We start from the raw sequence: 27,433 nt of genomic DNA, 5'->3' as shown, positions 1-27,433 counted from the left end.
TTGCTTAAATGTTGTCCTTATTGAAATCTCAGTACAGTATTAAAGATACCTCCATAAAATTATAATTATTCAGAGCAGTTATTGGCAAGTAAATCTGAAATAATTAATGTGCAGGTTTGAAATAATATTTATATTTTTCGTAAGTTGGTTGGTAAAAGTGTTTTTCGTATTGCCTTATAACAAAAGTAATCAGCCTTAGTTACTGATAAAACAGTTTCTGTCGTCCCTCCCCTGCCTCCTCCCCCCCCCCCTCTTTTCATAATTGTTGAGCCAGCTTTGCATTTTACGTTACAACTACAGTACTAATGAAGTGCAACTAACAGTTTTATAACAGTGTGTGCTACAATAAGCAGCTGACTACAACGTTTCAAACTGTAACATATCTAGGGACCATGTGTTTCATTTGAGCTATACGGCATAAAGAAGTGAATGCTCCTTGAGAAAACAAATAGTAATCACAACAGAGAAAATAACTATCGGAAAACCATTTCAATGACAGTATTTTTCAATAATTAAACTGATAAAAGAAGCTCATGTCCATGTTAATAGTGCTCCACCATCACTAATCCATTCCATGTACGACCATTAGCTTTCCAACCCCAATATGCAAGTAGTAAGAGTTACTGAAAGCCAGTTGTTGCCAAAACGTTTAATATTACTTCTGTATTGTTCACGTCAAATCACTGATACATTGCTAGCTAAAGTGTGCTGCTGTCTGCTATCCCATTTAGGGAACATAATTTCAGTGTCAAGTAACGTAAATACCAAGAGTTAACTTTGTTTATGAACAGCGAAAAAATTCTTGCTATAAATTTCTATAATTAGGCTGGCGACAATTTTCTTTTACGTAATTGGAGTTTAGTTATAGCTAATAGAACCTTCGTTCGAATCCCGCTTGTTCTGCTCTTGCTTCCTTTCAGTATAATTCTTTCGAGAAACGAGCCTCTCACAGAAGTAAAATTAACTGGTATTGCTAATTTAATAACCGCCGGTAGCGTTATACTGTCTTAGCTAAATGTGAAATAATTCCACCACACCTAGTACATATAATACCGTTGTTGTTGTTGCTGTGGTCTTCAGTCCTGAGACTGGTTTGATGCAGCCCTCCTTGCTACTCTATCCTGTGCAACCTTCTTCATCTCCCAGTACGTACTGCAGCCTACATCCCTCTGAATCTCTTTCTCTTGGTCTCCCTCTACGATTTTTACCCTCCACACTGCCCTCCAATACTAAATTGTTGATCCCTTGATGCCTCAGAACATGTCCTACCAACCGATCCCTCCTTCTAGTCAAGTTGTGCCACAAACTCCTCTTCTCCCCAATCCTATTCAGTACCTCCTCATTAGTTATGTGATCTACCAATCTAATCTTCAGCATTCTTCTGTAGCACCACATTTCGAAAGCTTCTATTCTCTTCTTGTCCAAACTAGTTATCACCCATGTTTCTCTTCCAATACATGGCTACACTCCACACATATATTTTCAGAAACGACTTCCTGACACTCAAATCTATACTCGACGTTAACAAATTTCTCTTCTTCAGAAACGATTTCCTTGCCACTGCCAGTCTACATTTTATATCCTCTCTACTTCGACCATCATCAGTTATTTTACTTTCTAAATAGCAAATCCCCTTTACTACTTTAAGTGTCTTATTTTCTAACCTAATTCCCTCAGCATCACCCCACTTAATTCGACTACATTCCATTATCCTCGTTTTGCTTTTGTTGATGTTCATCTTATATCCTCTTTTCAAGACACTGTCCATTCCGTTCAACTACTCTTCCAAGTCCTTTGCTGTCTCTGACAGAATTACAATGTCATCGGCGAACCTCAAAGTTTTTATTTCTTCTCTATGGATTTTAAACCTACTCCGAATTTTTCTTTTGTTTCCTTTATTGCTTGCTTAACACACGGATTGAACAACATCGGGGAGAGGCTACAACCCTGTCTCACTCCCTTCTCAACCACTGCATCCCTTTCATGCCCATCGACTGTTATAACTGCCATTTGGTTCCTGTACAAATTGTAACTAGCCTCTCGCTACCTGTTTTTTACCCCTGCCACCTTCAGAATTTGAAAGAGAGTATTCCAGTCAACATTGTCAAAAGCTTTCTCCAAGTCTACAAATGCTAGAAACGTAGGTTTGCCTTTTCTTATTCTAGCTTCTAAGATAAGTCGTAGGGCCAGTATTGCGTGACGTGGTCCCATATTTCTACGGAATCCAAACTGATCTCCCCCAAGGTCGGCTTCTACCAGTTTTTCCATTCGTCTGTAAGGAATTCGTGTTAGTATTTTGCAGCTGTGACTTATTAAACTGGTAGTTCGCTAATTTTCAGATCTGTCAACGCCTGCTTTCTTTGGGATTGGAATTACACTCCTGGAAATTGAAATAAGAACACCGTGAATTCATTGTCCCAGGAAGGGGAAACTTTATTGACACATTCCTGGGGTCAGATACATCACATGATCACACTGACAGAACCATAGGCACATAGACACAGGCAACAGAGCATGCACAATGTCGGCACTAGTACAGTGTATATCCACCTTTCGCAGCAATGCAGGCTGCTATTCTCCCATGGAGACGATCGTAGAGATGCTGGATGTAGTCCTGTGGAACGGCTTGCCATGCCATTTCCACCTGGCGCCTCAGTTGGACCAGCGATCGTGTTGGACGTGCAGACCGCGTGAGACGACGCTTCATCCAGTCCCAAACATGCTCAATGGGGGACAGATCCGGAGATGTTGCTGGCCAGAGTAGTTGACTTACACCTTCTAGAGCACGTTGGGTGGCACGGGATACATGCGAACGTGCATTGTCCTGTTGGAACAGCGAGTTCCCTTGCCGGTCTAGGAATGGTACAACGATGGGTTCGATGACGGTTTGGATGTACCGTGCACTATTCAGTGTCCCACCGACGATCACCAGAGGTGTACGGCCAGTGTAGGAGATCGCTCCCCACACCATGATGCCGGGTGTTGGCCATGTGTGCCTCGGTCGTATGCAGTCCTGATTGTGGCCCTCACCTGCACGGCGCCAAACACGCATACGACCATCATTGGCACCAAGGCAGAAGCGACTCTCATCGCTGAAGACGACACGTCTCCATTCGTGCCTTTATTCACGCCTGTTGCGACACCACTGGAGGCGGGCTGCACGATGTTGGGGGTTGAGCGGAAGACGGCCTAACGGTGTGCGGGACCGTAGCCCAGCTACATGGAGACGGTTGCGAATGTTCCTCGCCGATACCCCAGGAGCAACAGTGTCCCTAATTTGCTGGGAAGTGGCGGTGCGGTCCCCTACGGCACTGCGTAGGATCCTACGGTCTTGGCATGCATCCGTGCGTCGGTGCAGTCCGGTTCCAGGTCGACGGGCACGTGCACCTTCCGCCGAGCACTGGCGACAACATCGATGTACTGTGGAGACCTCACGCCCCACGTGTTGAGCAATTCGGCAGTACGTCCACCCGGCCTCCCGCATGCCCACTATACGCCCTCGCTCAAAGTCCGTCAACTGCACATACGGTTCACGTCCACGCTGTCGCGGCATGCTACCAGTGTTAAAGACTGCGATGGAGCTCCGTATGCCACGGAAAACTGGCTGACACTGACGGCGGCGGTGCACAAATGCTTCTTGAAGTCTGAGGGTATTTCGCCTGTCTCATACATTTTGCGCACCAGATGGTAGAGTTATCAAACTCTTCACGCAGTATCATATCTCCCATTCCATCGTCATCTACATCCTCTTCCATTTCTATAACATTGCCCTCAAGTACATCGCCCTTGTATAGACCCTCTATATACTCCTTCCACCTTTCTGCTTTTCCTTCTTTGCTTAGAACTGGGTTCCCATCTGCGCTCTTGATATTCATACAAATGGTTCTCTTTTCTCCAAAGGTCTCTTTAATTTCCCTGTAGGCAGTATCTCTAGCCATGCCTGCTTAGCCATTTTGCACTTCCTGTCGATCTCATTTTTGAGGCGTTTGTATTCCTTTTTGCTTCTCCATTTACTGCATTTTTATATTTTCTCCTTTCGTCAATTAAATTCAATATTGCTTCTGTCACCCAAGGATTTCTACTAGCCCTGGTCTTTTTACTTACCGTATTACAATCAAAAGGAAACGGTGTAAGGGTTCGCCCATTAATTACTTGAGTTCAAACTGGTGGAGGGTCCAGAAAAATCTTACCAAATTTCATTTAAAGGGGGGGGGGTGAAAATTTCACGTCAGCTACACTCATGCTCATAAATGAAGGATAATGTTGATACATGGTGAAAAAACGCTCTGGTGGGCGGTTTGCGGGTTTCAATAACCTCGGGGTAGGACCATGTAGTGCATTTGACCTGCGATCGTCGCACTGTGGCTCTGGCAGCAGTCCACATATGCAGAGGTGTGTTGCTGCATGTCAGAGAACGGTGCAGCGAGAAAGTGTGCAGACGTTTTTAGACGTGTTAATGGTGACTGTGTGTTGAAAATGGCTCAAAGAACACATATTTGTGACGTTATGAGGGGTAGAATACTAGGGCGACTGGAGGCTGGTCAAACACAGCAGGTCGTAGCACAGGCCCTCTGTGTGCCACAAAGTGTGATCTCAAGATTACGGCAACGATTCCAGCAGACAGGAAACGTGTCCAGGCGCTACAGTACGGGACGTCCACAGTGTACAACACCACAAGGAGACCAATATCTCACCATCAGTGCCCGCAGACGGCGATGGAGTACTGCAGGTAACCTTACCGCAGCCACTGGAACAGTTGTCTCCAGACATACAGTCTACAGACGACTGAACTGACATGATTTATTCGCCTAGAGACCTGTAAGGTGCATTCTACTGACCTCTGGTTACAGGAGAGCCCTTAAAGCCTGGTGTCAAGAACACAGTACATGGTCATTGGAACAGTGGTCCCAGGTTATGTTCACGGACGACTCCAGGTATAGTCTGAACAGTGATTCTCGCCGGATTTTCATCTGGCGTGAACCAGGAACCAGATACCAACCCGTTAAATCCATGCAAGGGACCTATATGGAGGTCGTGGTTTGATGGTGTGGGGTGGGATTATGATTGGTGCACGTACACCCCTGCATGTCTTTGATGGAGGAACTGTAACAGGTCAGGTGTATCGGGACGTCATTTTGCACCAGTATGTCCGCCTTTTCAGGGGGTGCAGGGGGTCCCACCTTCCTCCTGGTAGATGATAACGCACGGCCACATCGAGCTGCCATCGTGGAGGAGTACCTTGAAACAGAAGGTATCAGGCGAATTGAGTGACCTGCCTGTTCTCCATACCTAAAACCCATCGAGCACGTCAGGGGTGCTCTCGGTCGACGTATAGTTGCACGTCTTCAAACCCCTAGGAAACTTCTGGAGCTCCGACAGGCACTGGCGCAAGAATGGGAGGTTCTACACCAACAGCTGCTCGACCACATGACCCAGAGTAGCCAACCCTTTGTGCGGCCGGTGTACGTGTGCATGGTGATCATATCCCCTATTGATGTCGGGGTACATGCTCAGGAAACAGTGGCGTTTTGTAGCACATGTGTTTCGGGACGGTTTTCTCAACTTATCGCCAATACCGTGAACTTACAGATCTGTGTCGTGCGTGTTCCCTATGTGTCTATGCTATTAGCGCCAGTTTTGTGTAGTGCCACGTTGTGTGGCAGCACATTCTGCAATTATCCTTAATTTATGACCATGAGTGTATTTAATTCAAAGAATATATGTCGTTATAAAAGATAACGTCTTGTTTTATACTCTGTCCAGTCATATTAATGTGACCACCAGTCAAAAGCCTGAATAACCACCTTTTGCGGCACGAGACAAACAGGACGAGAGTCAACGAGGTTCTGGAAGGTACGGACAGAGTCATGGAGCGTTCCCAACTCCAATACTGTGGCCAGCTGCTCTGGATTTCTCGGCTGACAATCCATGGGACGTACAACTCGATCGTCGTGGCCTCACAGAGTCTCGACAGGGTTTAAATCCGGGAAATATGATGGTCAGGCGAGTACGGTAAACTCATCGTGGTGCTCTTCGAACAGCGCACATACACTCTGACACATTGTACTGTTCTGTTGGTGTACGCCATTGTGGCAAGGAAAACAAGCATGTAGGCATGGACACGGTCGCCGAGGATAGAAGCATATTTGGGTTGATCCATTGTGTTTTCCAGAATGTCGAGATCAACCAGGGAGTGCCACGTAAACATTCCCCAGACTGTGACGCTCCCTCCTGGTTGCAAGCTGTTTGGTTTTAGACATTTCAAGACGTAGACGTCATCTGTCCTATGGAGCATAGAACGTGGTTCACCTGAAAAGGCCATCTGTGACCACTCAGAGGACGTCCATTTGCGATATTGGAGAGCAAATTCCAGCCTTCGTTGCCGATAAATAGCAGTCAGGACGAGTGCACGAACAAGGCACCTGCTGCAGAGGCCCATAAGCAGCAACGTTCACTGAACAGTCGTTGAGGAGACAGTGTTGGTAGCCCCTTGGTTAATCTGAGCAGTCAGTTGCTCAGCTATTGCACGTGTATTCGCCCGTACACTTCTCCGCAGCTGTCGTTGACCTCTGTTATCTATGGCTTGTGGTAAACCACAGTTACCTCTGCGCCAGTTTTGGACAGCGCCATTTTGCCATACACGGTATACTTTAACTACAGCGGCATGCAAACAGTGTACAAACTTAGCCATTTTGGAAAGGCTTCCACCTTTGACCCAAAAGCCAATGATCATGCCCTTTTGGACGTCGGGTAAGTCGCTGCGTTCTGCATTACGATGATGACAGCACTATTTTTCACTTCCTCCACGACGTGCTTTATATACGTCCAGTGCTACAGCTGTCACCTGCCGTCTGTGAGTGGTTACTGCAAGTTGACATCGAACATAGACGTTGATCACATTAGTATTACTGCACCGTGTATAACTGATCCCAGGCATGGACAGTATTAAAGTGCCCATCAGTCTTTATGGCCTCTCTGAACTGAACTGAAAGCTTTACACGCGTGCGTGTCCGGGATTCACCATTTTGAAACAAGTGCCGCACACGTGTCGTTTGGGGAGGTCTCTGCTGCAGCGTTTGAAATCACTCCGCGTCATTTATTGAGTCTACAGTGATATTCTGCAACGCATATAAAGTCGACGTTAATGTGTTCAACATGAATTTGTGTCAAAACTTTTACAATGCATCTGTTAAGCGGCATGACAAGTCGAAACACACACGTGAACAAGAAATTAACCGTTTCTGGAAAGAACCTAAACTGAAGTTCACCGACAAGAATTCTCTTAGATTGTATATAAATCAAGAGATTGAAAAACACCGTAATCATACTGTTCAAAGGAAGGTACAAACATTGTTGTCTTTCCTGTGCAATAAGAGAAGTTTCGAAACATTTAATGAATATAATAAACCAGTAAGAGGTCAGTTTTTTAGGGAACCGTCAAAATGGATGTATAATTCGTATACCTTTGTCTCTGTCTGACTGTTCGAATTCTACTCTGAGTTGGCATGTTTAAAATAAATTGTTTTTAATCACTTGTTAATAAAACATGGTTTATTAATGTGTTTTAATTAGTCTTAAAATAAGAAATTTAAATGTTACGTATTTTTACCCGACTAGGGTAAGCCTCAGGTGGGAGGGAGGGAGGAGGGCCCAGCACATCTCACCAAGGGGGCAGGGGGGCCAAAATTTTAAAGAAAAGATGTCACATGGTTAGTGGACGCCTCCTAAGGATAAAAATGAACGAATTGAATTTTCATTCCTTTATTGACAACACAAGAAAGTACAGGCAACAATTTGCTTCTTACTCACAAACTACTTGAAATAAAATTAAGGAAAATAGTACAAATGCAAGTAGTGAAGCAAATAAACTAACTCATTTCAGCTCAATTGGAATGTTCTGAAAATGCTGACAGTTCAGTATCTGTTGGTGATGCAACGCGGTCTTGCGAAACCGCAGACGACTGTTTGGCTGCGGACGCACTTCTTTTAGGATGATGCTGTTGAGACGGCATCTGTCCTAACTGAGGAACTGCAGGTTGGTTGTACAAATTCCCAAACGTATGTAACAATGGAAAATATCCCGGACTTCCTGGATGCACCGGTACATGTTGTAAAGGTGATTGGTAAGGTGCATAAAAACCGTGAATTGTTTGTGATCTTGAGATTCGGATGCGCTGAAGTAGCCGTAAGGCCTCCACACGGAACTCCAGTTTTTGATCCGTATCAAAACTTCGAAGGGTGGGCAACAAGGAATCGAGGAATGATTTGTCTTCGTCCTCAGTAGAGGGTCCACGAGCAGCAGTACTGTCCAGGAAGTTCGCATCAGGGTCGGGTTTGATACTCCTGTTTATTTTTCTCCGTGTAGCTGCTGAGCCCACCGAAGGCTGGTCGGGTGTTAGTGGGTCATCTGATGCTATTTGATTATCCGTGTTGTCTTCTGTCAGGGACAATTCCAAAGCCTGTTCCACGTACTCCATACCGTCTTCCTGCAGACTTGGAACTGGGTCCGGAACTGAATCCCTTGATTCTAAAACTGGATCCAAAAAACCCAGCTGGTCGGCATAAACATATTTAAATCTTTTTAATGCTACCGAACCAGGTTTCCTCACTTTCTTTGTGTATTTGCGGTAGTAGTCCCTGATATTACGCCATTTTTGTTGAGCCTTCTGGCCTGAAAAAGTGAAGAAAAGAGTCGGTAAATTAACATCAAACATAAAATATTTAAAACGACAAAACTTTTAACAGAAAATATTATTGACCGACAAAATTTCTCAGATTGGTACAAATGGCTCTGAGCGCTATGGGACGTAACTTCTGAGGTCATCAGTCCCCTAGAACTCAGAACTACTTAAACCTAACTAACCCAAGGACATCACACACACCCATGCCCGAGGCAGGATTCGAACCTGCGACCATAGCGGTCGCGCGGTTACAGACTGTAGCGCCTAGAACCGCTCGGCCATCCCGGCCGGCTTTCTCAGAATGTTGAGATGTTATACGAGTATTCGCTATAAGGGATCCTTGGTCTCCGATAAGGCGTTAGAGTAATAATGTAATTATGATTTATTTCATTTGTTACTCCAATTACCATTGCTTTTGTGAAAATATCTTCACCACGATGAAAAAACCTGTAATACGCCATCACCATACCTAACATGAAAGCATCTGGTTTCTCGTAGATGCTTTGTTGTTTGTTGTTTTTTTGGAAACTGGTTTGATGCAGATTATCACGCTGAGTTATCCTCTAAAAGCCTCTTTATCTCTGCGACCTACGTCCATTTGAATTTGCTTTCTGTGATCTCCGCCTCTACAATATTTATCGCCCTCCCTTCCCACCCCCTCCCTCCATTACCGCACTTCCATCTGGTACGCGAAAGTACTGGGCCCGAAAGTACTGGGACGTGTTTGCTCGCTATGTCAAGAGCTCAACATTGCGTTGGTCATCGGTTGCATTCAGTTAATCGATACATTAAGTCCATATCGACCAGCTCTTCACCAGAACACCTATCCGTATTGCTGTGTATCACTGTTAACGTACAACCAACAATGCAACAGGCCATCAGAGACCAGTGGTCACTTACGGTTACATGGAACGAATCGCTGTAAAATTTCCCGATTTTCGTTGGTGAAGTTTTGGTTGGATAGTTACGGGCAAAGCACTGTGCTGAGCAGTATGATACTGCTTGTATGGCAAATTTGGCTTCATTTGACCGACGAGGCGAGGAAGGATGTTGCAAGTGGAATTCGAAACCTTATGCAGAGTGGAAATGTCAAACGTTCTCGTAAGTGCCAAATCTCAGATTTATCAGAAGAATAAAACAAATAATATTTATTTTTGTGCGTACCTATTTGCACCCCAAAAAGTTGAGAAAATTTAAAATTATTCTACTCACCTCATCACTGCAAAAAAATGAGACAGATTAGTAAATAAGTAGACTGTCCTGTGACATTAATGTGACCCCCTGTCAAAAGCCGGACCGCTGTGAGACAAGTGGGAAAAGAATGAATAAGGTTCTAGAAGGTATCGACAGGGATGTGGACCTATGCTGACCGCAGTGCCGTGGTGACCTGCGCTAGGTTCTCGGTTGAGGATGGCTGACGCGAACAGCCCCATCGAGGGTGTCCCACTGATTCTGGACTGGGTTTAAATCCGGGGAGTACGGTAAACACATCCTGGTGCTCTTCGAACGACGCACGTTGCTGCGAACTGTGTGATACACTGCATTGTCCTCGTGGTAGACGCCATCGTGACGAGGAAAAACAAACTGCATGTGGCAGTGGAAATGCTCCCAAGCAGCGATGAATACTTGTGTGTCCTCCAGAATAACGAAAACATTCCCCAGACCCGCTCCTTCCTTCGGCATGGACCCTTGCGAGTATTGTTGCAGGGTGTTTGCTTACAGACGTTTCACGCCGTACAAAAAATGGTTCAAATGGCTCTGAGCACTATGGGACTTAACATCTATGGTCATCAGTCCCCTAGAACTTAGAACTTCTTAAACCTAACTAGCCTAAGGACATCACACAACACCCAGCCATCACGAGGCAGAGAAAATCCCTGACCCCGCAGGGGATCGAACCCGGGAACCCGGGCGTCGGAAGCGAGAACGCTACCGCACGACCACGAGATGCGGGCCCTCACGCCGTACACACCAACAGCCATCTGCCCGATGGAGCATAAAACTCAGTGGACGTCCAGCCGCCGTTCAATCCTGTCACCTATATAAAGATGGTCGGACATGTCCGAAAGAACACATACCATCTTCATATAATTAAGGCTAACCGGCCATTGACCTTCTTCTATGCTGGATGCACACGCATCGCCCGAACTCTTACGGGACTCGGTAAGATTGTAATGGGCAGGAACACTACGAATGTAGTGTGTATACAATAAGTTGGGAACGTGGGTCTCACAGAGAGCGTGCAAGGGATAAATCCCTGCAGTGGCACTGTCCTCTGAGCCCTCGATGGCTCGGATGGGTAGAGCGTCTGCCATGTATGCAGGAGATCCCGGGTTCGTGTCCCGTTCGGGGCACACATTTTCATCTGTCCCCGTTGATGTATATCACCGCCTGTCGACAGCTTAGGGTCTTGATTAAATTATCATTTCCTGTAACCTGTGGCCCGTGATGCATCATAGTTGCCTCGGCGTAAGTTTTGGATAGCCATTTTTTCCGTGCACGGTACGGTTTAACCACGGCACTCGAATAGTTTACTAACTTAGCAATTTCGGAAACGCTTCCTCTCATGGCCCGAAAGACAACAATCATGCCTCTCTGGACGTCAGATAAATCGCTCTGTTTCCGCATTACAACTACTGCACAGTTTTCCGTTGTCCAGCGACGCGCTTTATATTCCCCCCATTGCCAGTGCTTGCTGCTGCCGTATATGATTGATTGTTGCACGTAGACGCCGAACGTAGGCGGCGCTCATAATAATGTGAGTGGGCAGCGTAATTTATGAGAACGTTCCAGGTGCCGTACCAGGAAACTGTCTGGTTCTATGTGCTAGTAAGAAAGTTTTGTTTCAAGCGGCAGTAATACTGAGGCACAATATTTTATTTGTGATAATATAAGTACGGAAATACGGCAATAATGTTTTAACTAACTGAACTGCTGTCAACAGAACCCACTCCTCATATCTTTAAAAATTTTTACACGACAATAACAAAACTAATTTCAAGAAAAAGTCTCTCGGTACTGAAATCACCTTTCACAACTCCATCCTTGGGATCAAATATTGCCAAGTGTGCTATAGAACTCTCTGTGCTGTTAAGGAAATAGGAAATGAAATGATCGTATGGCATTGTTGGTCGGGAGACCCCATGCGGGGGGAGCCGGCCGCCAATTTGTGGTAAGTTCCTATGGGACCAACCTGCTGAGGTCATCGGTCCCTAGGCTTACACACTACTTAATCTAAATTAATTAACTTACGCGAAGGACAACACACACACCCATGCCCGGGGGGGGAGGGGGGTTGAGCCGCGCGAAACGTCGTATGGCACCCTGACCGCACGACTATCCCGCGCGTTTCGCTGTTACGGAAGCAGTGGCAAGACTTCTGTTTTGCAACCGATAAGCATTATTTATCTTTCAGATGAAGCACGGGATGGCATACATCCGCCATGATCTTTACTCTGTTGGATATACACAGACATTTTTCCATTCTTCTGTTTCAGTGTAAAGGTTATTAACAGTTGTTTGAGAGGCACGAGTAAGAAACACTGATCATACTACATTTGTATGTCTTACACGTCTGCATTCACATCAGTGTTCCAGAAGCATCTTTAAAAATCAGAACAATCGTTTGCATGCACTGGAATTAAACGAAATGAGTTCAAAGCTGTAAATAACTTAACAGTATTCTGTAAACCTAGAGGAAGAAAGACCTGGAACTACAGAGGAAGGCACTGCTTGGCACAAAGACCGTTTGCCGTGTAGGAATGAGTGTCTGAAAAATTTTCTCCGTGATTTGACACATTGGGGCCGGCCGGGGTCGCCGAGCGGTTCTAGGCGCTACAGTCTGGAACCGCGCGACCGATACGATCGCAGGTTCGAATCCTGCCTCGTGGATGTGTGTGATGTCCTTAGGTTAGTTAGGTTTAATTAGTTCTAAGTTATAGGACTGATGACCTCAGAAGTTAAGTCGCATAGTGCTCAGAGCCATTTGAACCATTTTTTGTATCATGTAAAATGGACGTACAGCACTTCCGTTTATTTTGTCTACTAGAGAATCCGGCAATGCTTCGCAAGTGGTAAATATTCACAGGAACAGGATATACATCCTAATCTCCTTGGCCCCTCCTCCTCCCCCTCTCTTTCCTCTCTCCTCCTCATCCTCCCCCTTTGTGCCTGTCCATCTCCTCCTTCTCCCTCTCTGTGTCAATTTCTCTGCCCCCGCCCCCCTCCCCCTCCTCCACTCCTCCTCCCATCTCTCTCTGACCTTGGACCTTATTCACTGCTATTGCAAATTCAGATTCTGTAGTAGTATTCCAATCATAAGCCGATTATCGATATCTACAACTTTACTGTTTTCTGCGAAAACCGGCTGTGTGGAAAAAACAGCACATTCATGTGTATCACCGACCGAGGTGGCGCAGTGGTTAACACACTGGACTCGCATTCGGGAGGACGACGGTTCAATCCCGTCTCCGACCATCCTGATTTAGGTTTTCCGTGATTTCCCTAAATCGTTTCAGGCAAATGCCGGGATGGTTCCTTTGAAAGGGCACGGCCGATTTCCTCCCCAATCCTTCCCTAACCCGAGCTTGCGCTCCGTCTCTAATAACCTCGTTGTCGACGGGACGTTAAACACTGACCACCACCACCACCTTCATGTGTATCCAGTTTTTGTTTAAAAGTATATACAGGATAGAGCAAGCCATTAATGCTTATTTTCCGGGCGGCAGGTCAGGTATAGAAGCGTGGACGCAATACGGTTAATCTCTACTGACAGCCATAATCTACTTAGTGCTGCACTTACGACCGTGCAGAAAATATCAGATAGTACATTACGTGACGTGTTTGCGGGAAGACTATTAGACACAGAGAAAAAACAAGTAACACGCTATAGTGGATACATATTAAGGTACCAAAGACCACAGTATCTGCGCTTAATACCCGTAACACCCTGTATAAGGATAAAGAATAGGAGAAACAATTTGCGTAATGGTTTAAATGTCCTGCTATTGTAGTTGAAACTGGTTCTGAGAAGGAAAACAAAAACGCACATTTTAACGACAGTGCACACCTCACATTTTATTTCTCACATTCGGTTTTAACAGGAAATCTGTACTTCGTTTAAAAGACTTTTAGAGCATCGTGACAAAATCTTAAGTAAATCGGTCAAGAAGTTTTCGAGCGTTTTGCCAACACCGTTTCTCTATTATTTATTATATACTGTATAATGTATACGGATATAGCCTATGTCTGTCTAAACGTTTATTAGAGTAATAAATAAAAATATGAAGTAAATCTATCAATAATTTTTCGAGATTTTTGCTATCAGCGTTTCACGGGTATAAAACGCCTTCACGACAGGCGTCCAACCTATCTTTGCGATGTACAGTCGGAGTTCAGAATGTCATTGCTATTAACATATGGTTTCAGTCACCTTTTCTGTCCCTATACTATGTGGACATTGTTGCTTTTATAAGAGGGATAAGCTTTCGGATCTTACCTTGGATGCTCCTGCAGCTAAGTAGCACTATGCACACATTCTTTTTTTCCGATGTATCATCACGAATGCTTTTCAGTGTGATTATTTGAGCTGCTGTTGTTCCATCTCTGAAATTAGAACGTTTATCGGGCCTGTGGATGAATTTCTCTGCCATAAATCCCCTACATTTGCACGCCACTCATAATGCACACCGAACCTATTAAGAGAGATCATGCAATTCTGTAACTTAAAGCGGCGGTCGACAAATCTGCAACCAAGTTCGTCACAGGGAAAACAGGAAACGTTAATGAGCATTTTTAGTAAATTTTTTAATTACATTGTCCTTATTTGCTTACTAGTTGTGATCTGTCTGAAATATTCTTACCGACTTCAAGCATGTAACTATTCGCAAGATATGACATGGATAGGAGTTGGGGGAACCGCGTGCCTTCCGTCATAGGTCCGTAACACAATTTCTGTTCGTGTACACTGCAAATGTCTACTGTATCTTTTGTTAGGAAAGTACGAGGTGCATTCAAGTTCTAAGGCCTTCGATTTTTTTTCTAATTAACTACTCACCCGAAATCGATGAAACTGGCGTTACTTCTGCAGACGTACACATTTTTCACAACGCTGACGCCATGATTCCATGGCAGCGGCGAAGGCTTCTTTAGGAGTCTGTTTTGACCACTGGAATATCGCTGAGGCAATAGCAGCACGGCTGGTGAATGTGCGGCCACGGAGAGTGTCTTTCATTGTTGGAAAAAGCCAAAAGTCACTAAGAGCCAGGTCAGGTGAGTAGGGAGCATGAGAAATCACTTCAAAGTTGTTATCACGAAGAAACTGTTGCGTAACGTTAGCTCGATGTGCGGGTGCGTTGTCTTGGTGAAACAGCACACGCGCAGCCCTTCCCGGACGTTTTTGTTGCAGTGCAGGAAGGAATTTGTTCTTCAAAACATTTTCGTAGGATGCACCTGTTACCGTAGTGCCCTTTGAAAAGCAATGGGTAAGGATTACGCCCTCACTGTCCCGGAACATGGACACCATCATTTTTTCAGCACTGGCGGTTACCCGAAATTTTTTTGGTGGCGGTGAATCTGTGTGCTTCCATTGAGCTGACTGGCGCTTTGTTTATGGATTGAAAAATGGCATCCACGTCTCATCCATTGTCACAACCGACGAAGAGAAAGTTCCATTCATGCTGTCGTTGCGCGTCAACATTGCTTGGCAACATGCCACCCGGGCAGCCATGTGGTCGTCCGTCAGCATTCGTGGCATCCACCTGGATGACACTTTTCGCATTTTCAGGTCGTCATGCAGGATTGTGTGCACACAACCCACAGAAATGCCAACTCTGGAGGCGATCTGTTCAACAGTCATTCGGCGATCCCCCAAAACAATTCTCTCCACTTTTTCGATCATGTCATCAGACCGGCTTGTGCGAACCCGAAGTTGTTTCGGTTTGTTGTCACACGATGTTCTGCCTTCAGTAAACTGTCGCACCCACGAACGCAATTTCGACACATCCATGACTCCATCACCACATGTCTCCTACAACTGTCGATGAATTTCAATTGGTTACACACCACGCAAATGCAGAAAACGAATGACTGCACGCTGTTCAAGTAAGGAAAACGTCGCCATTTTAAGTATTTAAAACAGTTCTCATTCTCGCCGCTGGCGGTAAAATTCCATCTGCCGTACGGTGCTGCCATCTCTAGGACGTATTGACAATGAATGCGGCCTTATTTTAAAACAATGCGCATGTTTCTATCTCTTTCCAGTCCGGAGAAAAAAATCGGAGGCCTTAGAACTTGAATGCACCTCGTAGAAAAAAGGAAAGTGATTAAGTTCGGGTCACACTCATCTACAATAAGGATAGGGAAAGTGACGCAACAAAACTGCTTCCAGTTACATACCCAGAACATCTGACGAAGAATCTTAGAACATATTCTGAGCTCATACGTAGTGAGGTATTTCTAACAAAACCATGCCAATCAGCATGGATTCAGAAAATACTGGTCATGTAAAACCCAACTCGCAGTTTTCTCACATTGCTTCTTGAGAAATATAAATCAAGGTAGTCAGATAGCTGCAGTATTTGTCCACTTCAAAAAAGCATTTGGCACAATACCTCACTAACAATTATCAACGAAATTAAGATGATATAGAGTAACAATCGGAATTTGCAACTATTGAGGATTTTATGGGAGGGAAGATGCAGCATGTTACATTTGATGGAAAGTCTTTGGACAGATGTAGAAGTAACTAGTAGAAGTAACTTCAAGTGTGCCTTGGGGAATTGTATTGGAGCCTTGCTATATACATGTTGTATATTAATGAGCTGGCAGACAATATTAATAATAATTTAAGACGTTTTGTAGATGATGCAGTTATCTAGGATGGATGATCCAGGTCACTGGACAAAAAATTACTCATCCCTAGAGAAATCATTACAAGCGTCATTTAACACCACGTAATTCCGCCCCTGGACTCTATAGCTTCCTGGATTCTCGCAGACGATTTAATCGCGCAGTTCCACGAAGTTGCGACGATGCCGATGTCGATGTTTTCATCGCTGTTCGAACATGCCCACAGATTTTCTATGGTGTTCAAATCAAGTGATTTTACAGGCCATTCGAGATGTAATAGGGTGGGGGAATGTTCAGAAAACCTGTCTCACGTTCTTCCAGTCCGACGGATTTTGCTGTCGTTGTCGTGGATGGTTCAAATGGGTCTGAGCACTATGCGACCTAACTTCTGAGGTCATAAGTCGCCTAGAACTTAGAACTAATTAAACCTAACTAACCTAAGGACAACACACACATCCATGTCCGAGGCAAGATTCGAACCTGCGATCGTAGCGGTCGCTCGGTTCCAGACTGTAGCGCCTAGAACCGCACGTCCACTCCGGCCGGCGTCGTCGTGGAAAATAGCGGCATCAGTAGCATATTCGTCATGCAAATGTTGACTGAAAGGCAGCACCTGATCATCATTCAGAAGGTTTAAGTAACTAAGCTGGTTCATGATGGTGTTGACCTCAGTGTGTGGGCCCAATTCATGTTAAAAAAAACCTCCCCTCCCCCGCAAACACCACAGAGCCATATCCGGCTTGCAGCTGATCTTGCACACATTCAGGATGAAATGCTTCGTTTGGTCCTCGGTGCACTCGACGAGCGTCACTTGAATCTAAGTAAAAAGGTGATTCGTCAGACAACATTACGTTCCGCCAGTCAGCTAATGCCCACTTGCGACGACTTCTGGTCCACTGAAGACGTGCAGCTTTATGTGCCTGTGTGAACAATGGCCTTTTGCGAGGCGACCGACTCCAAATCTTCATTGCGTGCAGTTCCCGTCGCAATTTTCTCTTGCTAACAGGCTGGGATGGGCCTCCATTCAATGTCTGCAGCAATTCCTGTCGGGTTGGGAAGTTATTTTGATTCACAAGCCGTGAAACGCATCTCTGGTCCCTCCCAGTCAGCATCTCTTTCCGATAACAATTCGAACGTCGTACTGCTTATAGACACGTGAACAGTCTGCCGTGAAACAGCAACAAATCCAGCAACCTGACGCACCTTATGGCTATGGGACCGCCAAACACAATTGCCTCTTTTTGCTACTGTCACGTCCTTACATTTACCCACGTTGACGTACAATGTCCGCATGAAACATGAATGTCGCACTGATCGCTACTTTTGTATGCTCACGTAGAGGCGATTGAACACGTGATTCGATCGCTGCGACATCTGTAAAGGCTTAATGATGCATCTGTGAGTACGGACTGGGATGACTGAAGTTCTGTCCGCTGAGCTTGTTCAGTACTTTGGCTTAACCGTAGATTGCAGGACAATCACTAGAGGTGTAGTCCATGTCCATTGCATCCCATTTTCCCAACTGATGTCATTGCGCGAGCGAACAACATGGAGTGTGATCATCGAGGACAGTGCCTGATGACGTGATTTCTGGGGAAGGAGGTGTAAACACTGCAGATATCTATAGGCGATTGGTGACAGTGTGTCCACCGTCACGAGAAGTGCCCTTGCAAAATGACAACGCTCGTCCCCATACGAGTCTGAAAACCACGGTTGCCATCGCTGGAATGGGATTCCAGGTACCGCCACATGCATTCTATTCTCCTGACGTGGTTCCTTCCAGTTACCACCTAATCAGGGATACTAAGAAACCTCTGCGCAGACAGTTTCGCAGACTTCCAGGAGCTGCGAGCAGCTGTCCTGCGTTGGTGTTGGACTCCAGGTATGTTGTTTGAGGAGGGCCTACGGAAGTTAAAGGGGCTGAGTCAGGAGAATATGGTGTGTGTGGCAGTTCCTGGAACGGCATTTCAGCGATGGCAGCCGTGGCTTTCCGAATAGTGTGTGATCGTGCACACTCTCCACACACTGCCACCAATCGTCTGTCAATATCTGCATTGCTTACACCCTCCTTCCGCAGAAGCCACATTGTCCAGCAGTGAACCTGATGATCAACCTCCATGTCCGCTCACGTAATGACAGCAGTTGAGAAAATGGGCTGTACTGTGCAGGGACACCACTTCTAGTGATTGTCCTGCAATCTGCAGTTAGGCCAAAGCACTACAGACTTGCAGCTGTAATGATGAGTCAAATGGTGCACTATGAATGTTGGGAAAAGATGAAGTGTAAATGATTAAGAAATGCCCCTTGTACACTGAGGTAAAAAAAAAAATTAAAAAAAAATTGAAAGTGGTGCACAATCAGTCATCTCTTGCAAGTAACCAGGTGTAACAATTTGTAGGAATATGAATAGGTGTGATCCCATAAGCTGACAAGGAAACATCACCAACTGGACCTCATATTTTAAGGAGAAAAAAGATACGAGCCCCAGCAATCAGTCCCGCGTGAAAATTTGGGCCATAATTCTGATAATATGCAGTTATGACCTCCTGAAAGTACAGCTTTTGAACTTCCGCGCAGTGTTTGTTTATCACTCGCTTTGCCCCACTAACGCCCGAGCGCGAAGAGTTACACACTGGAGTAAGGAGTTGCCATTGGTAACAGCTTTCTCTGTTGTGTCAGACTGCCCTGTTCCTAACTTGCTTTGGACATTTTTATGTTGTGATACACAAATGGAGCGTAAATGAATCAATCGGATTAGTGTGTCGTTAAAGAAGCAAGTGCAGCAATATTTAATTATTAAAATTGCTGTTTTGCGCTACTTTCTTTGGCTTTTGAAACTGGCACTGTTAAAATTAGGTACATATGCAGGAGATGCGCTTTTCTTCAGCGTGATTGGTATGATTAAAATGTAATTCTGAAATCGTTAAGTTCATTTTATAATAATTTTTCAGTTACTTAGGTTTACACATTTTGATTTTGACGCGTATATATAGCTACAGAATATGAGTACAAGAATACTATTAAAATAATATTGGACGTATATGTGCGTGAGATTGACATATTACGTACGCAAATTACTTACTATTTTCCGCGTAGAATAAGGGGTTCTCGAACAAGATCTCAAAAGACGTCGGCAGCCATGTTCACCTACCCCCTAATCTTCCCTTGCATCCAACATATCGAGAATAGGAAGCCTCTTGTTGGCTCTCTAGTATTACGCGGCCGCAGAATTCAACTGATATAATAATGAGCTTGGACAAGCAGAGACAACAGTTCTACATTCCAAAGTACACACTAGACGTGTACAGAGTAATAACGTAGGATCATTCTTGAGGATGATTTAATGACATCCTTGGATGTCTAATTACTTCGCTTCCTATGTTTTGATTAGACAGTTAACGAAGCACATTTAACTTTTCGTATTGTCTACGAAATATACAAAAATAATTCAAAAGGCCACAGTTCCTTACAGAGACGGCAAAATTAACCATAGCGTTCTAGTTTACTGCGAATATGGTATAACTGCCGGCCGCGGTGGCCATGCGGTTCTAGGCACTGCAGTCCGGAACCGCGGGACTGCTACGGTCGCAGGTTCGAATCCTGCCTCGGGCATGGATGTGTGTCATGTCCTTAGGTTAGTTAGGTTTAAGTAGTTCTAAGTTCTAGGGCACTGATGACCTAAGAAGTTAAGTCCCATAGTGCTCAGAGCCATTTGAACCATTTTTTTTTGTATAACTGAACCCTTTTTTTTTGGTGTAACTACATTCTTCGCTTCCTCGAAGAGAGTGTAAGTAAAAGCAACAGTAGGTCTCTGACTGAGCTGTGAAGCTGCCGAGATTGCGTCTCACAAAGAAAATACGTTGTTGCGGTTGAGAGAAACGAGTAACAACACAGGGGCACTACATCCGTTGAAATATGTTAAGGCAGTCTCTTTGCACACTGTGAACATGATTTAAAAATACGTTTTCTGTATCACAGTTACCTGCAACTCAACTGTGACCAAATCTAATGACACTGATTTGGAAACATAATGGAACAAAAATTCAGCAAGACATTGTAATATTGCTGGCTTTAAAACCATCGTATTCACCTGCAAGGAGCTCTTCTTAGAGCAGTTTATCATCAGACAGACAGCTAAATCGTGGTCCTTTTCCGCGATTGGGTGCTGTGCTCGGAAGTAGCGTGCCAAAATGATAAACTTCTGTTATTAATATGAGAAAACTAAACACTAGAATTACTTGCCTTTCATACAAAAGTGTCTCTAAATGCTTTATTTCAAGAGGGTTAATTATCTGCAGAATAATAAACAGTTGTTAAACGTAAAGGCAGGCGAAGCACCACGGAGATGTTTGGGTCGCGCCTAACTTGGATGGCGGTCGAGCGGGTTCGACTGTTAAGATCAGAGCTCCACCGCCAGTCGCCGAGGACAGACGTGTAGTCTGCCGCGGTCGGTATTCGTTAAGAACTTAATTAGTAACCTCTGTTTTTTGAGATGTAACTGAGAACTAGTTTGACAGTAATTACGCTAACACGAAGTTCATTATTTTGTCTATTCTCTGCGGAAAATATGAAGAATGGAAATTATTTGTGATTTATGTTGTTGTTGTTGTGGTCTTCAGTCCTGAAACTGGTTTGATGCAGCTCTCCATGCTACTCTATCCTGTGCAACCTTCTTCATCTCCCAGTACCTACTGCAACCTACGTCCTTCTGAATCTGCTTAGTGTATTCATCTCTTGGTCTCCCTCTACGATTTTTACCCTCCACGCTGCCCTCCAATACTAAATTGGTGATCCCTTGATGCCTCAGAACATGTCCTACCAACCGATCCCTTCTTCTGGTCAAGTTGTGCCACAAACTTCTCTTCTCCCCAATCCTATTCAATACCTCCTCATTAGTTATGTGATCTACCCATCTAATCTTCAGCATTCTTCTGTAGTACCACATTTCTAAAGCTTTTATTCTCTTCTTGTCTAAACTATTTATCGTCCACGTTTCACTTCCATACTTGGCTGCAGTCCATACGAATACTTTCAGAAACGACTTCCCGACATTTAAATCTATACTCGATGTTAACAAACTTCTCTTCTTCAGAAACGCTTTTCTTCCCATTGCCAGTCTACATTTTATATCCTCTCTACTTCGACCATCATCAGTTATTTTGCTCCCCAAATAGCAAAACTCCTTTACTACTTTAAGTGTCTCACTTCCTAATCTAATTCCCTCAGCGTCACCAGACTTAATTCGACTACATTCCATTATCCTCGTTTTGCTTTTGTTGATGTTCATCTTATATCCTCCTTTCAAGACACTATCCATTCCGTTCAACTGCTCTTCCAAGTCCTTTGCTGTCTCTGACAGAATTACGATGTCATCGGCGAACCTCAAAGTTTTTATTTCTTCTCCATGGATTTTAATACCTACTCCGAATTTTTCTTTTGTTTCCTTTACTGCTTGCTCAATATACAGATTGAATAACATCGGGGATAGGCTACAACCCTGTCTTACTTCCTTCCCCACCACTGCTTCCCCTTCATGTCCCTCGACTCTTATAACTGCCATCTGGTTTCTGTACAAATTGTAAATAGCCTTTCGCTCCCTGTATTTTACCCCTGCCACCTTCAGAATTTGAAAGAGAGTATTCCAGTCAACATTGTCAAAAGCTTTCTCTAAGTCTACAAATGCTAGAAACGTAGGTTTGCCTTTTCTTAATCTAGCTTCTAAGATAAGCCGTAGGGTCAGTATTGCCTCACGTGTTCCAACATTTCTACGGAATCCAAACTGATCTTCCCCGAGGTCGGCTTCTACCAGTTTTTCCATTCGTCTGTAAAGAACTCGCGTTAGTATTTTACAGCTGTGACTTATTAAACTGATAGTTCGGTAATTTTCACATCTGTCAACACCTGCTTTCTTTGCTTGCTTGTTTTGTGATTCATATAATGGACTATAATTGTGCAGTTTCTCGTATTCTGATAATAAAAACCGTAGAAGCAAACGAATTCAAAATTTAATTATTCATACAACACCAGTTCTTCGTGCTGTTTTCTGCGCATGGGACACCTATAGAAGAATGCAAGTTGGTGAACATTATTCAGAACTTCTGCCTTCCACTCCGGGCGCTGGAAGCAACTAGGCACGTCGCGTGCACTGCAGTCTTAGTACAAATGACATCAATAACACATCGTCTGTGGTAACACACAGGAGGTAATGAAGGACGGAAGTTTTCGAGGGAAGGGTTTATCATACACACCTAAACCCCTTTCGCTATCTCTCTCTCTCTCTCTCTTTCACTTGCCATATTATTTCTATTAATCTTGGGTTGAAAATTACTAAGAGAGAGAGAGATAAATGAAAGAAGCAATTGTGGACGACTGGGCGAAAGCGTGTCCGCACGTTGAAAACACTAAACACAAACATTTAACATCTTCGTGCTTTAATGCAACGCGAGCTAGAAAACGCTGTAACACAGGTTGGACATGGAAGTTGTGACGATGAGAGCTACCCAAACTCTGTCGATGTTTCAGCCACCAGATGAGAGATGCGATATGGCAGATGGTGCAGAATCTGTAAGTTGAACCTGAACGAAAGTATATGTCGCGTACAGGCTAAGAAACCCACTACTGTTTTACTGCAACAATTCACTGAAAACAGTGAAATATCTAAAAGTAACCATCCGGAACGACCCAAACTCGAAGGACCACTGAAACCAAACTGTAGGAAAAGCCGATGCCAGCCCCAGATTCATTGGGAGAATCTTAAGGAAAAGTAATTAATCAAAGAAAGAGGTGGTGCACAACAACATTGTTCGACCGATTGTTGAGTATTGCTTAGCTGTATGCGATCTCCACCAAGTTGGATTAGCTGACGAGATAGAGAAGATCAGACTAAGAGCAGCGTGTTTAGTTACGAGACAGTTTAATAAGTCCTAGGATGTAATGGAGACTCTCAACAAACCTGTGTAAGACGCTACAAGAATAGCGTTGCGCAGCGAGGAGAGGTTTCCTGTTGAAATTTCGAGTGCGTACGTGGCTTGAAGGGGTTGGCAGTAGACTACCTCCCCCCAAATATGTCTCGTGAAACGACCAAGATGAGAAACCGGAAAAATCTGGACTCTTACGTAGGTTTACCAGTAATTCCTTGTGTCCGCGTACCATTCGCCAATGGAAAAGGGGAGGAGGGAACAGTTGTACCTAAAGTACCGTCCCCCACGCACGGTATACTCTAGAAGTAAAGGAAGATAGTGATACAGCCTTTAAGATACACCATACGTTGTTCTACTATGTGCAGCAATCAGTGAGAAGCAATATGGGTAGCAATAATTTAGTTAATTCGAATTCCAAGCATGCGATGTGTACGCTTCAGTTTTCCCAATATCAATAATCTTTTGGAACGGAGTGTACTTGCAGTTCCACCTCCCAACTCTCTTTGCAGTGACGCTATGTCTTGTCAACACACACACACACACACACACACACACACACACACACACACACACACACACACACACAGGCAGGCAGCTTCGCAGCCCATCAACACATACACAGGTAACCTTGCAGCCCAGCGCTATGAAGTTATTTGAGACAATTGTCGCCCGTTCTTGGTGCAGCAACTAAGACTAACATGAACATAACATATTGTGCATAAACTGGATACACGATTGAAGGTAGCCCATGTAAACAGTTTTAGCAGCTAAATGCGTGGGAATATGCGACCGGAGCGATTTAAAGTACAACGATATAAATGGTATTGCAGCAGAAACAGTTGCTCGAGAATCAGTGGAAGAATTCGAAGGAAACGCGTAATTCAGCTATGAACGGGGTAGCTCAAACACTCTTGTTCAGCCAATTCTTTAACATTCCTCGTGAGTCTGGAATGCTAACCAGGCATTTCTTCCTGCCACACGCTACACCTCGCGAAAAGACGTTATACGAAGCCTTACTGCACCAGTCATTCCCACGCACCTTCTGCGAATGGAATAAGTATGGGAATACATTATAAGTGTACACGCAGTACAGTACCTTGCACCATACACCGTAATGTAGCTTGATGAATATACTGCGTGCTAATTATTAAATTGCAGCTACTCACAGAGATCCAGTGTGGGCTGCAATTATCATATGACAGGGAAAACTGGTAGATCAAAAAATGGTTCAAACGGCTCTGAGCAATATGGGACTCAACTGCTGTGGTCATTAGTCCCCTAGAACTTAGAACTACTTAAACCTAACTAACCTAAGGACATCACATACATCCATGCCCGAGGCAAGATTCGAACCTGCGACCGTAGCAGTCGCACGGTTCCGGACTGCGCGCCTAGAACCGCGAGACCACCGCGGCCGGCCAACTGGTAGATATTCTAATGCATAAATGCGGAACCGATTTAATTTTGGAAAACGATTATTTCCAATTTTAGCCCCAGGCGTAAATCTGTCCCTATATAGCATCTCATCGGCGTCTCATATTGAACAAATTGTAAAGCGCCATTTAATAATAACATCAACATTATCCCTGTCTCACTTGGTTGACCTTTCCTGCCCAGGCCCTGTTCCTAATCCGCATTTGCAGCGCCAGATTTGCGCCTGTTGGCTAAAATCGGAAATAATGTCTTCCTGTTAAATCGGTTCCGCATTAACACATTAGCATAGCTACAAAGTTTAGCTGCCTTACGATAATTACAGCCCACTCTGGACCTCTGCGAGTATGTGCATTTTAACTATAACCACTCGGTAGATATTTTAGTATATGTGCTGGATTCGATCGAATCCCAGCGAATTAATTCGATCCTGAGCTGCATTTGCGTTACTTCGTGCTACTAAAGAAAGAAACGAGGTAGGTTTCTCAAAACTGGCCACTGATGACACTTCTCAGATTAAAAAGAAGGGAGAGTGAAATATCTTTGTCTAGAATAAACCTAGCAACACTGATTCCGACGAGGCCGTAATGAATAACAAACAGATGAAAAACGATACTTACCAACGGATTTCCTTTCCGTCCTCGTATGCTCTTTGAAATCCGGAAACAATTCGCAACAAATATCGCGCCATGCTGCGTCTTTCTTGTTTCTGTCCTTATAGTCTTCGATCCGTATGTCCCAAATGCAGGGCCTTTTTTCCACGGCCATAATTAAAATCTCTCCCTCTATTCTCTCTATGTCGAGGGGACACATAGTGTGCTTGTACGGTAGCGCCAGCGATAAGAGAAGTTATGTGGTTGACCAGCGCCTGCACCCAGCCGACCCCTCGCCGCTCAACTGCCGCAGCGGCCGCGGCAGCTGCGCACAGCTCGGCGCTGTTGCCGCGCGTTTTCCGCTCCGCCGTGAGCGCCGCGGCCGGCAGGCGGCGACGTTCCGCAGCCGCCGCCACACACTCCCCTCCCCCCCTCCCTCACGAAGCCGCCCCCTGTAACCGCACCTCCCCACCCTGGCTAACTGCCGCATCGACTCCCAGCGCCCTAGCAGTGCGTCGACTCGCCGCGTATCTGCAGTTCCGCAGACATTCCGCTCGTGTCAACCCAGCGAAGTGGGGAGACGACATGTTCGGGCTAGTGCCCGTGTAACTTTAAAAATCAGTTACATTCCTTTCCTGCCTTCTGTCCCATCTAGCAGGTTTCGAAGTAAAGGAACAGGGACTTTTTACATACCTTGAGGTGAAGAAAGTTATTGCATAGCGACTCGCACATACACTACTGGCCATTAAAACCACAAAGATGACCTGCTACAGACGCGAAATTTAACCGACAGGAAGAAGATGCTGTGATATGCAAATGATTACCTTTCCAGAGCATTCACACAAGGTTGGAGCCGGTGGCGACACCTACAACGTGCTGACATGAGGAAAGTTTCCAACCGATTTCTCATGCACAAACAGCAGTTGACCGGCGTTGCCTGGTGAAACGTTGTTGTGATGCTTCGTGTAAGGAGGAGAAATGCGTACCGTCACGTTTCCGACTTTGATAAAGGTAGGATTGTAGCCTGTCGCGATTGCGGTTTATCGTATCGCGACATTGCTGCTCGCGTAGCCCGAGATCCAATGACTGTTAGCAGAATATGGAATCGGTGGGTTCTGGAAGGTGCTTGATCCCAACGGCCTCGTATCACTAGCAGTCGAGATGACATGCATCTTATCCGCATGGCTGTAACGGATCGTGCAGCCACGTCTCGATCCCTGAGTCAACAAATGGGGGCGTTTGCAAGACAACAACCATCTGCACGAACAGTTCGACGACGTTTGCAGCAGCATGGACTATCAGCTCGGAGAACATGGCTGCGGTTACCCCTGACGCTGCATCACATTGACAGGAGCGCCTGCGATGGTGTACTCGACGACGAACCTGGGTGCTCGAATGACACAATGTCATTTTTTCGGATGAATCCAGGCTCTGTTTACAGCATCATGATGGTCGCATTGGTGTTTGGCGACTTCGCGTTGAACGAACATTGGAAGCGTGTATTCGTCATTGCCATACTGGCGTATCACCAGGCGTGATGGTATGGGGTGCCACTGGTTACACGTCTCGGTCACCTCTTGTTCGCATTGACGGCACTTTGAACAGTGGACATTAGATTTCACTTTACCCATCATTCGATCCCTGCGAAACCCTACATTTCAGCAGGATAATGCACGACCGCATGTTGCAGGTCCTGTACCGGCCTTTCTGGATACAGAAAATGTTCGACTGCTGCCCTGGCCAGCACATTCTTCAGATCTCTCACTAACTCAAAACGTCTCGCCAATGGTGGCCGAGCAACTGGCTGGTCACAATACGCCAGTCACTACTCTTGATGAACTGTGGTATCGTGTTGAAACTGTACCTGTACACGCCATCCAAGCTCTGTTTGGCTCAATGCCCAGGCGTATCAAGGCCGTTATTACGGCCAGAGTGGTTGTTCTCGGTACAGATTTCTCAG

At 45.0% G+C, this 27,433-nt stretch overlaps 2 protein-coding genes across 3 annotated transcripts in view; one reads left to right on the top strand and one right to left on the bottom strand.

Annotated features, from left to right (window-relative positions):
* The window catches only part of LOC126354385 (ankyrin repeat and BTB/POZ domain-containing protein 2), a 592,792-nt gene that overhangs the window by 186,278 nt on the left and 379,081 nt on the right, over window positions 1-27,433 (top strand). The gene's annotated exons all lie outside the window — the stretch shown is intronic.
* On the bottom strand, window positions 7,775-25,771 carry LOC126354387 (uncharacterized). The gene is made up of 2 exons (XM_050003990.1): window positions 25,501-25,771; window positions 7,775-8,671 (listed from the first exon to the last, which is right to left on the bottom strand). The coding sequence occupies exons 1-2, from the start codon at window positions 25,691-25,693 to the stop codon at window positions 7,884-7,886; spliced, it is 981 nt and encodes a 326-aa protein (XP_049859947.1). The 5' UTR covers window positions 25,694-25,771; the 3' UTR covers window positions 7,775-7,883.

Source organism: Schistocerca gregaria, chromosome 3 (assembly GCF_023897955.1).
Source record: "Schistocerca gregaria isolate iqSchGreg1 chromosome 3, iqSchGreg1.2, whole genome shotgun sequence".
Classification (NCBI taxonomy): domain Eukaryota; kingdom Metazoa; phylum Arthropoda; class Insecta; order Orthoptera; family Acrididae; genus Schistocerca; species Schistocerca gregaria.
Note: the sequence above shows the minus strand (reverse complement) of the source record. Positions and strands in the feature narration are given on the sequence as shown.

Bases quoted from the DNA above. Each gene is read 5' to 3' on its own strand.
- LOC126354387 (XM_050003990.1), bottom strand. From the start codon at position 25,693: ATGTGTCCCCTCGACATAGAGAGAATAGAGGGAGAGATTTTAATTATG. The intron at 8,672-25,500 runs GTAAGTATCGTT...TCACTTTTTCAG, and splicing joins GACGGAAAGGAAATCCGTTG to GCCAGAAGGCTCAACAAAAA.